Below are 14,965 nucleotides of genomic sequence, written 5' to 3' on the forward strand. Positions count from 1 at the left end.
TCACCCCAGGGCAAGCCCCTTCTTAAATGCCCATAACCTCCATGGCTGGGCTTCAGGCCTCCAGCCTGGTAAACCAACTGGGTGTGATATGGCTCAAGCATCTCTGTATCCACACCTGCTATTTGGAGTGGGTCTCTTGCCATCGATATTGTGCTGCAAACGGAGTGTTCTGCTGGTTCTCCAACAGCTGCATCAACAGGGCCTGGGTCCGCTGCTTCTGCGGCATAGTGCTACCTGCTGCTGCTATCCTGCCACTAGCAGGTGGATCACCTCTTCCATTGTAGTACCCCTTGTTTTCAGGGGTCAGGCCAAAAGGATCCCACTCTGGTACCACTTGTGATGGGGCCCACTCACCTCACATGAACTCCTACTATCGTGTGTGTGTGCCTGCACTCTCTCTCTAGCTGCACCTGGCAGTTAACTTCTCTGGCAGGTTTCCAGTGACTCAGCCATCCGTCCGAGTCACACACAGTCATGTGTGAAACAAACACACAAAACAGACCCCTTCTGGGGTACGTGATCCAATAGGGCCTACCTCAGTGCCCTCAGTACAGTCTTTGTAGCCCTATCCCTGGGCTCGAGCCTCAATCAGTCCAACAGACCTTATCACAGTGCCCTCTGCTGGTGTCAGCCTGCAGTCCCGTCCCTGGGTTCAATCCTCTACCAGTCCAACAAGGCCTATTGCAGTACCTTGGTTATAGCCCCGCCTGGGTTAGCCTTCAAACTGTCTCTCACGCCTTCTGGGCTCTCTCTCAAATTGTCCCTGCTCTGGTATGGAGAAGTGCCACCAGGGCTTCCTCCCTGGAGATTCTTCATAAGCCACTTCCTAGTGGCTGGTGGGGGGGACCCAGGCCCACCCAGTACTCCAGGTCCTGACCCAGGAACTCTATAAGTAGCAGCTGCCTGCTGCGTCCCTTTATTAATTGCTGCATTTTCCTGGGCCACTTCCCCACGGCCCCAGTGCCTTCATCCTTATCTCAGGGCTGAAGTTTTTCTTGAGTCCATGCAACCAGCCAGGAGCACCTTCCTTGCTCCCTGGTCCCTGCCAGCAACTGCTGTGTCCAAGTACTGCAATTCCTGCACCTAGCCAGGAGCACCATCCTTGGAGCCTGGCTCCAGACAGCACAGATCTGTCCAGCCCTCCAGCTCCTGCAGGCAGCCAGGAGCACCCTCTTTGGTCCGCTGGCTCCAGCCAGCAACTGAACTGCTCTGTCCAGAAGCTCCTTTTTATATGAGGCTTGTGGTCTCTGATTGGCTGCTCCCTGCAGCCTCTCTAGGCAGCCTTGAGGATTCACCTCTTCTGCTCCCTTTCCCGGGGCAAGATGTGGTAGGACCGCAGGGCCTGGTACACCCTGCCACAATCACGCTTCTCCCTTTGTGCAGTGCTGTGTAATGGTACATTTGTGGTGTTATATAAAGAATAATAATCCCTGTATGGAAGCATTACAGCTGGACCTCACAGTAATTGGAAATGTCCTTGACTGAAGTGTGGGAAGATTTGCAGATGCAAAGCTAATTGGCAATTTTAAATTTATATCCACATAGTTATCTGGTGCATTTGTTAGAATTATATATACAATGAAGGTTCCGATCCTATAAGCCCTCTCTGCATAGAACTCCCATTATTCCAATCAGAACTGACTGCAACAGGAATTCCTTGCCCAGGGGGCTTTCAAGAACAGGTGTGATATTTGCTCTAAAGGTCCAGTCCTGTGAAGTGATGAGACTTCAAGAATATGAATGGTTTGATTAAGATCCACTCTACTCTTAAATGGAGATGAACCTGTAATGGTCACTTGTAGTATTTTTCTTATAAGAAAGTATAACACTGTTCCACTGTGGATGTTGAAATGATCTCAAAATGTCCTATATTGTATTTGTGGATGGTTTTCCTTTGGTGTTAGTTATCCTTTTTTCCTTTTCTCTGTGGTACAGGGTGGTACAATCGCCTGTACATTAACTTCACTTTACGCCGCCACATCTTCTTCTTCTTGCTGCAAACCTATTTCCCTGCCACTTTGATGGTCATGCTGTCCTGGGTGTCTTTCTGGATTGATCGCAGAGCTGTACCTGCCAGGGTCCCTTTAGGTAAAAATAATCTTGTAATCGGCACACCTGAGTGATCATACACTAGCAAAGATCTACTTATTGAGACAATCTCATCAGCATCAACCCCCGGTCTCTGATATATGCCATACCACATTGTCACATAGCTTAGAATTCAGCCACTGAATTAATCTACTGCTCTTGCTCACACTTACACATGTAGGTTAGGATAGGCTGACCCCATTCATCTCTTCATTATTACCCTAACAACACTTTAACTGTATTAGTCAGTATCACAAATGACAGATGCACACCAAAAACATAGTGAAGAACAAACACAGCATTCATTTTCTCATTCTGTTATTATATAATTATAATTAGGGCGGTCAAGCGATTAAAAAAATTAATTGTGCTGTTTAACAATAGAATATCATTTATTTAAATATTCTGGATGTTTTCTATATTTTCAAATATCTTGATTTCAGTTACAACATAGAATACAAAGATTACAGTGCTCACTTTATATTTATTTTTATTACAAATATTTGCACTGTAAAAAACAAAAGAAATAGTATTTTTCAATTCACTTAATACAAGTACTGTAGTGCAATCTCTTTATCATGAAAGTGGAACTTACAAATGTAGAATTATGTACCAAAAAACCCTGCATTCAAAAGTAAAACAATGTAAAACTTTAGAGCTTACAAGTCCAATCATTCCTACTTCTTGTTCAGCCAATCGCTCAGAAAAACAAGTTTGTTTACATTTGCAGAAGATAAATGTACCTTGACTTTAGCAAAGTTTTTGATACTGTCTGGTATGGATTGGATGAATGGACTATAAGGTGGATATAGGATGGAAGGTGGACTTAGGATGGAAGAATCCCATGCACTGCTACAGGCTGGGGACTGAATGGCTAAGTGGCAGTTCTGCAGAAAAGGACCTGGGGGTTACAGTGGATGAGAAGCTGAATATGAGTCAACAATGTGCCCTTGTTGCCAAGAAGGCTAACGGCATACTGGGCTGCATTAGTAGGAGCATTGCCAGCAGATCAAGGGAAGTGATTATTCCCTTCTATTCGGCACTAGTGAGGCCACATCTGGAGTATTGTGTCCAGTTTTGGGCCCACCACTACAGAAAGAATGTGAACAAATTGGAGACAGTCCAACAGAGGGCAACGAAAATTATTAGGAGGCTGGGGCATATGACTTATGAGGAGAGGCTGAGGAAACTGGGCTTATTTCATCTGCAAAAGAGAAGAGTGAGGGGGGATTTGATAGCAGCCTTCAATTACCTGAAGGAGGATTCCAAAGAGGATGGAGCTTGGGTGTTCTCAGTGGTGGCAGATGACAGAACAAGGAGCAATGGTCTCAAGTTTTGCAGTGGGGGAGGTCTAGGTTGGATATTAGGAAAAACTATTTCACTAGGAGGGTGGTGAAGCACTGGAATGGGTTACCTAGGGAGGTGGTGGAATCTCCATCCTTAGAGGTTTTTAAGGCCTGGCTTGACAAAGCCCTGGCTGGGATGATTTAGTTGGGGTTGGTCCTGCTTTGAGCAGGGGGTTAGACTAGATCACCTCCTGAAGTCTCTTCCAACCCTAATCTTCTATGATTCTATGAAGATAATGCTGCCTGATTCTTGTTTACAATGTCACCTGAAAGTGAAAACAGGTGTTTGCATGGCACTGTTGTAGCCAGCATCGCAAGATATTTACATGCCAGATGTGCTAAAGATTCATATGTCCCTTAATGCTTCAACCACCATTCCAGAGGACATGTGTCCATGTTGATGACGGGTTCTACTCGATAAAAATCCAAAGCAGTGCAGACCAACGCATATTCATTTTCATCATCTGAGTCAGATGCCACCAGCAGAAGGTTGTTTTTCTTTTTTGGTGGTTTGGGTTCTGTAGTTTCCACACCAGAGTGTTGCTCTTTTAAGACTTCTGAAAGTGTGCTCCACACCTCAACCCTCACAGATTTTAGAAGGCACTTCAGATTCTTAAATCTTGGCCCTGTGCTGTAGCTATCTGTAGAAATTTCACTTTGGTATCTTCTTTGCATTTTGTCAAATTTGCAGTGAAACTGTTCTTAAAACGAACAACATGTGCTGGATCATCATCTGAGACTGCTATAACATGAAATCTATGGCAGAATGAGGGTAAAACAGAGCAGGAGACATACAATTCTCCCCCAAAGAGTTCAGTTACAAATGTAATTAACACATTATTTTTTTAACAAGTGTCATCAGCATGGAAGCATATCCTTTGGAATGATGGCCAAAGCATGAAGAGGCATATGAATCTTTAGCGCATCTGACACGTAAATACCTATTGACACTCTGTATCTCAGGGGAACACTCCCGGCACCCCCATGTTCATCCTTATAATATGATTGTGTGGTATCCAATGCAAAGTTTGTTATGTTGAGTGTCTTTGGAAGGCTCATGATGCACTGAGCATTGTTATAGTAATGTTATAGGTTGTAATTTCATGTATATAGTTATGAGACTGAAAATGTGTCTTCATGGCTTAAAACAAGCCCAGGCAAAACTCTCCAAAAACAGAGGGGCAGTTCATCAAGGCATGTATGGGACAAACCCAACCCAGCCTTACAGGAACCAAGGACACCGGACTAGGCAGCAACAAAGGATCTGTTGGACTCTCAAGTGAGTCATCTACCCTCCATTGGACAGTTTGGGACTATGATGAGGTAATGCTCACCTGACCCTTGGGGGGGGGGCAAAGCCAAGAGGGACGAAAGAACATGATAAAAGGGAGAGACGTTTGCCATGCTCTTCTTCTTTCTTCCACCTCCATCTACAGACATCACCACCAAATGACTGAAGAGCCGATCAAAGGGGAGAGCCTGGTTGAAGGGCAACCATCCATCCTGTGGTGAGAAGCATCTAAGTTTGTAAGGGCACTGAAAGTGTTAAGATCAGCTTAGAATGCGTTTTGCTTTTATTTCATTTGACGAAATCTGACTTGTTATGCTTTGACTTATAATCATTTAAAATCTCTCTTTTGTAGTTAATAAATTTGTTTGTTTATTCTACCTGAAGCAGTGCATTTGGTTTGAAACGTGTCAGAGGCTCCCCTTGGGATAACAAGCCTGGTACATATCAATTTCTTTGCTAAATTGACGAACTCATATAAGCTTGCAGTGTCCTGTGGGCATAATTGGACACTGCAAGACGGAGGTTCCTAGGGTTGTGTCTGGGACCGGAGGTATTGGCTAGTGTCATTCGGTTGCATAATCCAAGGAGCAGCTTACATGCCAGAAGCTGTGGCGTGAACAACCCGGGAGTGGGGGTTCTCACAGCAGAGCAGGGTAAGGCTGGCTCCCACAGTCAAGGATTGGAGTGACCTAGTCGATCACGGGTCCAGATAACACCAGGGGAACGTCACAACCAGTTACAACAGTGCCATGTGAATGCCTGTTCTCCCTTTCAGGTGACATTGTAATTAAGAAGTGGGCAGCATTATCTGCCAAAATGTAAACAAACTTGTTTCTCTTAGCGATTGACTGAACAAGAAATAGGTCTTAGTAGACTTGTAGGCTCTAAAGTTTTACATTGTTTTGTTTTTGAGTGCACTTATGTAACAAAAAAACCTACATTTGTAAGTTGCATTTTCATTATAAAGAGATTGCACTACAGTACTTGTATGAGGTGAATTGAAAAATACTATTTCTTTATCATTTTTACAGTGCAAATATTTGTAATAAAAAATAATACAAAGTGAGCACTGTACACTTTGTATTCTGTGTTGTAATTGAAATTGATATATTTGAAAATGTAGAAAAAAGTCCTAAAATATTTAATAAATTTCAATTGGTATTCTATTGTTTAAAAGTGCAATTAATCATGATTAATTTTTTTAATTGCGATTAATTTTTTTTGGTTTACTGCAATTAATTGACAGCCCTAATTATAATACATAGCAAGTACAGAGCATTTTCCATCCATAGGTCTCAAATCACTTTACAAATTCTAGCAGAAAAAGAGTTGAAAACCAGCATCAGCAACTCTCTGTTCAATCTTACAACATTTTTCTTTACAATAAAATTAACTATTGTTGGAATTAAAATATTAGGTGATATTTTCAAAGAAGTCTATGGGATTTAGCTCTCAGTTCTGTAATGAACTACATGCAGGCAGACCCCTTGGCTTACTTTGTAAGATTGGGATCTTAGACACATCCCTTCCTTTAAAATTAATGTTCTAAATATCTTATCCTTAATTAATCATTATTAACATTTCTCACAGACTTTGAGTCCAATCCCACTCCCACTGATTTCAACTTGAACCAGGATCAGGGCCTTATTTATTGCAAATTAACCTGCTTAATGGAGAGAATATGTATAGACATAGAACAGATATGAATGGAACATATGTATTCATGTTTTTATTACAAAATGGTTCACATTTATATCAAGGCAGTGATATCAAAAGCTTAGAAACCTAGTTGAGAGTTACAGCAATAGAAAGTAAAAACATAGTGCTTATGTAGAGCTTTTCATTTTCAAAGCAGTTTACTAACATTAAGTAATTAATTCTGCTAACAGCCCTGCCTGTGAGGGAGGTATATAGGATTATCCCTATTTTACAAATGGCAAACAATAGCAGGAGGCAACTTAATTACAGCCAGATTCTCATGCTCTGGCACATTGAGTAGTACCTTCATCCATGAGACATCCTGCTAGAATCAGTGGGATTTCTCACAGAATAATGTACTATTCAGCCTGAATAAAGCTATCAGACTCTGGCCCTTAACCTCTCTGCCTCCAAGGGAGCTCACTTCTGGCACATTCTTGGGGAGTTGCTGAGCTGGGTACTATGACATTTGGTCTTCTGCTACTCATTCTTGAGGGATTTAATTTTCTCTTGACACTGAGGTCCTTTTTGGTAGATCCCTTCCTCAGCTAGCTTCTTGGAGATGACATCATAGAACTGTAGATTTTGTGTCCTGCCCCCCAGATCATGGCTTGCTGTCCTCACACCAGAGATCCACCAAAACCCTGGTGTCAGTCTCTGGTCAGCTGGCAGGATGGTGGGAATATGATCTCCCTGGCACCAGCTCTTCTGTTCATATGCTGTAGAAGCACAATAGAAATGCTGCAGGTATAGCAAGCCATGTGCAATATGAGGCTCAAATGTATACCAATGTATATGAGCTGGTAGGTGACTCCCAGTGCAGAAGCAGGGAGTAGGCAGATGGCACAAAAACCCAGGCTAGGGGGAATTGTGGAAAGGCACTGAAAAATTAACAGTGCCCGAGTTGCTTAGCCTGCATCCACACTGCAGAGTGCTCATGTTAGAAGCTTGAGGGTTGGCAGCAGTCAAGTGTTAGCCTTTATTCCCGTTAACTGCCTCCTGTGTAAAGCACCCCAGCATCTGGACGAGAGGTTTTTGTGTGGATGGAAGTTCGGGTTAGGGACAGCACTCGAGTAAGAACACACAGTTAACTTTGTACTGAAGACAACCCCTTAGTATGAGAATCAGAGTTAGAAATCAGGGATTTCTGGATACCACTAAGCCACCTCTGTAACTGAAAAAAGACATTTTAAAGATAAACTAGAACTTCAGAAATAGGGCCTCATGTTTGCTGTAAAGAACACAGTTTGAATTGTCTTCACTGTTTATGTCTGAATGGATGATGGTGTGTTCCCAGGAATAACTACGGTACTGACCATGTCTACAATCATTACTGGTGTAAACGCCTCCATGCCTCGAGTTTCCTACATCAAAGCTGTGGACATTTACCTCTGGGTCAGTTTTGTGTTCGTCTTTCTCTCAGTGTTGGAATATGCAGCAGTGAACTACCTGACAACGGTGCAAGAGCGGAAAGACAGGAAACTGCGAGACAAAGTGAGTTTATAGGTCCAGTGCTGTTGTATGTAATTGAAATAGGTGTTTGAATGGGCTGATCATGCTTCAAAAGTCGGCATCCACAATGTGAAAAATCTAAGCTTCCTTAGAAGAATAGAGCGTGTACAAAAAGTATCAGTACAGTGTTCCTTGTTAGACAGTTTAAAGGTTAGCTAATGTTATCTGGAACCCTATCCCACTGAAGTTTCTTCAGCATGTAAAGTCAACTGGACAAAATCCCTATTCATATTGTAATGTGACTTTTTGGTATCTTTTCTTTTAAATTCTCTCTTTTTGTAGTTAAGAGACTAACTTGCAAATAGCACCAGATAGAAATAGTATTGTGAATGGAGTGGGTGTTCAGATAACAAGGAAGATTCAAACACACCTTAGGCTCTGTTTACAATGTACCATTAAAAATGGGCATCCTCTCAGGAATATTTGTAATTGTAAAGAAGTGGAGTTCCCACCCTTCTCCAGAAACAGTCTAGACTGCAATGATTCAAATTTATGCCTTTGCCTTTGCTGTTATGTTTAACAACAACAAAATCCTGCACCTATGCTTTCCTCTTGAGCTTCGCTTTTCCTAAGGTTTTCTCCCTGCAAGTTCCTTCTCTCCTTCCCCATAGTTCCCTCTGCTTCAAGGAGAGACTCCAGCCCTCTTTATAACCTGGAGTGGAGCTAACAGGACCTATCAACTTTGCTTTCTCATGCTAGGAATCTCTGCATCTTTACACAGGGTTCTAACTAGAGCTGGTTGAAAATATTCCACTGAAACATTGTTCCGTTGGAAAATGCCAATTCATCAAAATAAAAAATTCTGTGGCAACATGTTGATTTTGACAAAATTTTGCTTAGAAAAAAACTAACCAAAGTATTTCAATAAGGCTTCAATCCTATCAGAACAAAGTGTCTCAATTTTTTGTTTTGCAACAACTTGTCTTGTAGAAACTTATATTATTATAAAGTATAACATTTTAAAAAGGACTAGATGAAACAACACAAAAAGTTTGTTTTGCAGGTAATTCAGAATGAAAGCAAATTTCAAAATAGCAGAATTTCCTGAGAAACAGAAATTGCGGTTCATGCACAGCCCTAGTTGTAACACATGATATTTGGCTGATTCAGCAGAAGAGCCCATCTTCTTATGTAGGGTCCTAGAACTTACCACGCTCTTCCAGCATGGACAATCCTTCACAATTTTTATAGTAACCTGACAAATAAAATCCCATCCTTTGTTGTCATATAAGAGTATGAAAGATGGTAAATACTACAAATTATACAACGTGAAGCCCAGTGATCGGGGCTACAAAGGTAAAATGGGCTCCATCCAGCTGGATCCAGGGACAGCCCTGCTTTCCCTCACCCCTGACAGCATGATTCCCTCGTTCACGCTCCTTGCAGCATCTGCACCAAGGGAAGAAAAGGTCCCCAGGAAGGGCATGCTACAGAGGGAGCTGTTGCCCAACTCCATTGCTACTGCTTTCTCTTCCTCTTCCCCCAGCAGCCTGGTTTTCACCAGGATTTGCTCCCTCTGCCTATGTAAGGAGAGGAGGCACATCAGGTCCAGATAGTTCCAAATACCTATCTCATATAACTACACTCAACCTTATTCACAGCTTCCTTGTACTTGCGGACTACCTCAGCCCCGGCCCATGATGATGGACGGCAGCTACAGCGATGGGGATGTGAATGAACTGGGAAACTATGTGTCTGAGAATGGAGATAAACAAGACAGAATGATGATGCAGCTGACACTTGGTTCTGAAAGGAGTTCAAGCAGGAGGAAAAGCCAGAGATACGTCAGCATGCGCATCGACACCCATGCCATTGACAAGTATTCCAGAATAATATTCCCAGGCTCATACATTTTATTTAATTTGATATACTGGTCCATTTTTTCATAAATATCAGTTATTTCTCTAGTCAGTTTCCGCATGTCGCACTGTGTTACTGTTTAAAATTAACATCTATCATGCTAATAAACAGAAAATGGAGAAAACACTTAATTTTAATGCTACTTGACTGATCAGAATTTTGATACATTGATTATATAAAATCCATCTGTTGTAAAAACATCTTTATACACACTTCAGCTTTGAACTAAAAACTAGGATCCATTGCATAACTTTTTATACTAATTTTAAGCTGTACTATGTTCCTTCTTGTGCCTCATGGGCCACTCTAATTTGTTTTAATAGATGGCAAGAATAATCATCAACTGCTCATATAGGGTACATCACTCATTTTATGCCTCAGAAACCTTTCCTAGACTAAGAGGAGGGAACAAGCCCTTCTGCCAATTAAAGAAAAATTATGACAAACCCTCCTTTTTCAGAGAAACAGACGTACAAAGAGAATGATAAAAGAACAGTTTCCCTCAGAGAGTCTCACTGCAATATCCTGCCATTCCTGGTAAGCAGCATGCATTCTAAACACCAAGAAAAATGTTACACCTGGGCTGAACTCAGCCACTGTGTAAATTCCCCTTAGCAATGATTTCAGTGGGAATAGTCTCAAAAGGAAAAACAACAAAGCAATCATAAGGATTTTATATCTGGGCCACTGTCTAAGTTACTAAGACTAATGCTCTGAAACTTATCTGCAAAGGAGTTTCCATCATGAAGGGCCAAATCCAGTGAGATACTGAGCACCTCTAGCTAGCTAGGTTTTCATACTACCTATTGCAGAGTATCCAAATTCCTCCTGTGATGCATGCTGAAGGTGCTCACCACCTCACAGGATAGGATTGGAAAAGCACTCAATAAGGGGAGTTGAGGGCACTCAGCATCTAGTTAGATCACCCCCTAATTTAGTTAAGTATGGTATTCACATGACAGAGTGTCTCAACACATGAACAAAATATGTCAAATCAACCTAATTTCCATCTTTCACTGGGTTACTGGCCTAATGGAAAAGGAGAAGCAATGGATGCAATCAGGGCCGGCTCTGGCTTTTTTGCCGCCCTAGGCAAAAAAGCCACCCCCCGCTCCCCGCCCCAGCGCAGCAGGGGAGGGCGCCGAGCCCGGCCGCGGGCCCGCAATCCCCGACCGGCCGGAGCGCCAGGGGGAGGGCGGCAAGCCCGCCGCGGCTCCGCTCTCCCCAGCGGCCAGAGCACCGGGAGGAGGGCGGAGAGCCCGGCCAGGGCTCTCCGCTCTCCCCGGCGGCCAGAGCGCCGGGAGCAGGGCGGAGAGCCTGGCCGGGGCCCCGCTCTCCCCGACTGGCCGGAGCACCGGGGGGAGGGCGGTGAGCCCGGCCGGGGCCCCGCTCTCCCCGACCGGCCGAAGCGCCGGGGGAGGGCGGCGAGCCCGCTGCGGCTCCGCTCTCCCCGGCGGCCGGAGCGCCGCGGGGAGGGCGGCGAGCCCAGTCGCGGCCCCGCTCTCGGGCCGGAGCGCCCCGCCGCACCGCCCCCCTCCAGGCGCCGCCCCAAGCACATGCTTGGTGGGCTGGTGCCTGGAGCCGGCCCTGGATGCAATGTATCCTGATTTTAGTAAGGCTTTTGACACAGTCCCACATGTTATTCCCATAAGCAAACTAGGGATATAGATGAAACTACTATGCAATGAGTGCATAACTGGTTGAAAGACTATACTCAAGAGTAGTTGTCAATTGTTCATTGTCAAACTAAGAGGACATATCTAGTGAGGTCCCTGAGGGGTCTGTCCGGGGTCTGGTACTATTCAACATTTTCATTAATTACATCGATAATGGACTAGACACTAAGCTGGGAGGGGTTGCAAGCAGTTTGGATGACAGGATTAGAATTCAAACAGATCTTGGAGAATTGATCTGAAATCAACAAGATAAAATAAAGACAAGTGCACAGTACTACACTTAGGAAAGAAAAAATTAAATGTACAAATACAAAATGGGGAATGGCTGGCTAGGCAATAGTCCTGTTGAAAAGGATCTGAGAGTTATAGTGAATCACAAACTGAATATAAGCCAACAATGTGATGCAGTTGCAAAAAAGGATATCATCATTTTGGAGAGTATGTGAAACATGAGAGTTAACAGTCCCACTCTACTTGGCACTGGTGAGACCTCAGCTGGAGTCTTCTGTCCAATTCTGGGCCCCACACTTTATGAAAGATGTGGACAAATTGGAGAAAGCCCAGAGGAGAACAACAAAAATGTGAAAAGGTTTAGAAAAAACCTGACCTGTGAGGAAGTGTTAAAAGAACTGGGCATATTAGTCTTGAGAAAAGAAGATTGAAGAGGAAACTTACAACAGTCTTCAAATATGTTAAGGAGTGTTATAAAGAGGACAGTGATCAACTGCTCTCCATGTCTACTGAAAATAGCACAAGAAGTAAAGGGTTTAATGTACAGCAAAGGAGAGTTAGGTTAGATATTAGGGGGAAATTTTCTAACTATAAGAATAGTTAAGTACTCCAGTACTTCCAAGGAGGTGGTGGAGTCCCTGTCTTTAGAAGTTGTAAGAACAAGTTGCCAAATATCTGTCAGGGATGGTCTAGATATACTTGTTCCTGCCAGGGGGAGAGGGGGGGCGGATGGGCTGGACAAGATGACCCCTCAAGGTCCCTTCTAGACCTACATTTATGTGAGTCTATGACCAGCATGTTCAGGCAGAAAAAGTAACTTCTGTTAAATAGCTTAGGTAAATAATAATATTTGACTCCAAAATTTTTTCCTTCCCCCAATCAAACCTGTGGCCCTTACAAAAATGATAACTCAAGGTTTCTTACAGTTAATTGGCTATATGTTATCTTTAAAAATGTAGGTAGACAAGCAAATGTGGATGGTTAATAGGACTTGAAACATAAACCAACCACAATTGTAAAAGAAAAGGTTTATGTGTGTGCAGGAAAAATGTTGTTTCATACACTGTAAAACATTCCTGTCTTTTGCACTTGTAGCCACTATCAGGATCGTATTGTAGCTATGCTATCACTGTATGACCAATGGACCTTTTCCTTAATGAAATCTGTTTTGGCCTGGTTGGTTTTGACCTTCTATGCACTATATTAGTTATAGACACAGAAAATGTTTGAACAATGTTACTTGTTTATTTTTATATGTAAATTAAATAACTATTGTAAAATGTTCACAATTTTTGCTGTTTCAGGAAATTGTGAACTGAAAAAATATAAATGGAGCACTACTCTATTGGTATATGGAGCCACAGCATCCAAGTGTAAGGAAAAGAAATTGTATAATGTTAAAGTCACTAACAGATACATATCTGGTATGTCAGCAGTGATTTTTGTTTAAATTCTACATCAGATTATACACATACATATATTATTTTGCTATCTTATCTTAAGAGCTTTCCCAGATAATAAAGAAATTACTTTTTTACAAGGACATTGTTTGAACTGAACAAAGGGGAAAATGTTACATTTGAAAGAGCAATTGAAAAGCTAAGGACCAGAATACTGTAGTATCTTACTCCACGAAGAGTCCCATAGATTTCAAGGGTATTACTTGCACAGTAAGGTACTCGGCCCTTCAGTGTTATCAAGAACAATTGTTTCCATTGTTACAACTAGAATACTTAGGTTGACATTTTGTAAGCAGGATTGCAAAACCTTACACTAAAGAATTAAAATATTTGCTGTGTTAAATTATTTAAACACATAACCTATAACTGGTTTGTTTGTTGAACCATTACTTAAATGTTTTAATAGCTCACCAAATAGTAATATACAAATTCTTTGACCTCTGACCACATAGTAATGAGGGAGCCTTTCAAGGATACAAATGAGTTAGGTATCCAACTCACACTGATTTTCATAGGACACCTAACTGCCTTTTGTGCCTTTGAAAATCTCTCCCATCATGGATCTTTACAATTAAATTGTCCAAATTGCAAATCTGAATTTACATTGCTACTTTATTTATATGGCTATATTTTCAGCTCTAGTGCCTTTATGGTTTGTATTGTATATAAATATATTTCTTTCATGAGAACAGGGTATGTTATATAAAGCCAGTGCTTGATTTTAAGACTCATAATCATAAAAAAGAAAAAAAGTTGCTTTTTGGTTTTCAACCTTCCAGTGTACATTTTTGCATAAGATCATTCATTTTCATAATGGCTACTAGTTGTTTGTTTTTTAATTTATTTCTAGGAAAACTCAAACTCATAATAAAACTTTGCATATGTACAGCATTGTGTGTTTTCTCCCCAAAATTCTAAAACTATATCTCCCTGAATTTATTAATACGCATAGTATCTTTTCTTCTCAAGGACCTAATCCTGCCAGTGCTGGATGCCCTTAATTCCTATTGACACTAGTAGTTTGAAAGGGCTTAGGACGTCAGAGCCAGGACTGTAATAAGAAGACTGGACTGAAATTATAAGTGAGAAGATGTATTAAGCTTCCATCCTAGATTGTCTAGGTGTCTGTGATAGGGTGTCTGCCCCACAGTGGCAGGGAAATGGTTAATAGAGCCCTAGGGAAGCTGCACAGGAAGCAGCCAATTAGAGAGAGGCTGCGAGGAATGGCCAAACAGGGCCGATCAGGCCCATATAAAAAGAGCCGCAGGGGCAGAGCAGGGTCAGTTACTCCCTGGAGCTCAAGGAGGGCAGACTGCCTGCCTGCCTTGCTGGTGGAGGAAAGTTAGCACCCTAGACAGAGCAGTGCTGTCAGGAACAGGGGAGGGAGAGGGAGCTCTTGGCTGGCTGCTTGCTAGGACTGGCAGGCTGAGGCCCTGAAGTGAGGGTGCAGAAGGTGCTGTAGTCACTGGGAAAGTGGTTGGACAGTTGACTGCAGTCACCATTCGGGAAGTGGCTAAACTCTAGAACTGAGATATCTTCAGGAGTCACCAAGGTGGTGAGTGGTGCCCCATCACAGTGTCCTAATCCTCATTCCCACTGTTTAGAAGAACATTTTACAATGTAATTCAGCCCAACTTCCTGATGATTTACCAGATGCTCAATTCATTGGTTTTAATGGGAGTCAAGGATGCTCAGTAATCTTAGGGCTGGTCTACACTGGGGGGGGTCGATCCAAGATACGCAACTTCAGCTACAGCTGAAGTCGAAGTATCTTGGATTGAATTACCTGGGGTCCAGACGACG

The 14,965-nt window shown here is 42.5% G+C and overlaps 1 protein-coding gene across 2 annotated transcripts in view; it reads left to right on the top strand.

Annotated features, from left to right (window-relative positions):
• Positions 1-9,824, top strand: part of LOC112108554 (gamma-aminobutyric acid receptor subunit rho-1) — an 85,527-nt gene extending 75,703 nt beyond the window's left edge. For both annotated transcript variants that reach the window (XM_026654178.1, XM_024202737.1), the window contains 3 exons: positions 1,936-2,088; positions 7,721-7,917; positions 9,537-9,824. In XM_026654178.1, coding sequence (XP_026509963.1) covers positions 1,936-2,088; positions 7,721-7,917; positions 9,537-9,824 — 638 coding nt within the window. The remainder of the gene's footprint in view (positions 1-1,935; positions 2,089-7,720; positions 7,918-9,536) is intronic.
• Positions 9,825-14,965: the final 5,141 nt, after the last annotated feature.

Source organism: Terrapene carolina, unplaced genomic scaffold (assembly GCF_002925995.2).
Source record: "Terrapene carolina triunguis isolate 2854851 unplaced genomic scaffold, T_m_triunguis-2.0 Scaffold42, whole genome shotgun sequence".
NCBI classification, from domain to species: Eukaryota; Metazoa; Chordata; order Testudines; family Emydidae; genus Terrapene; species Terrapene triunguis.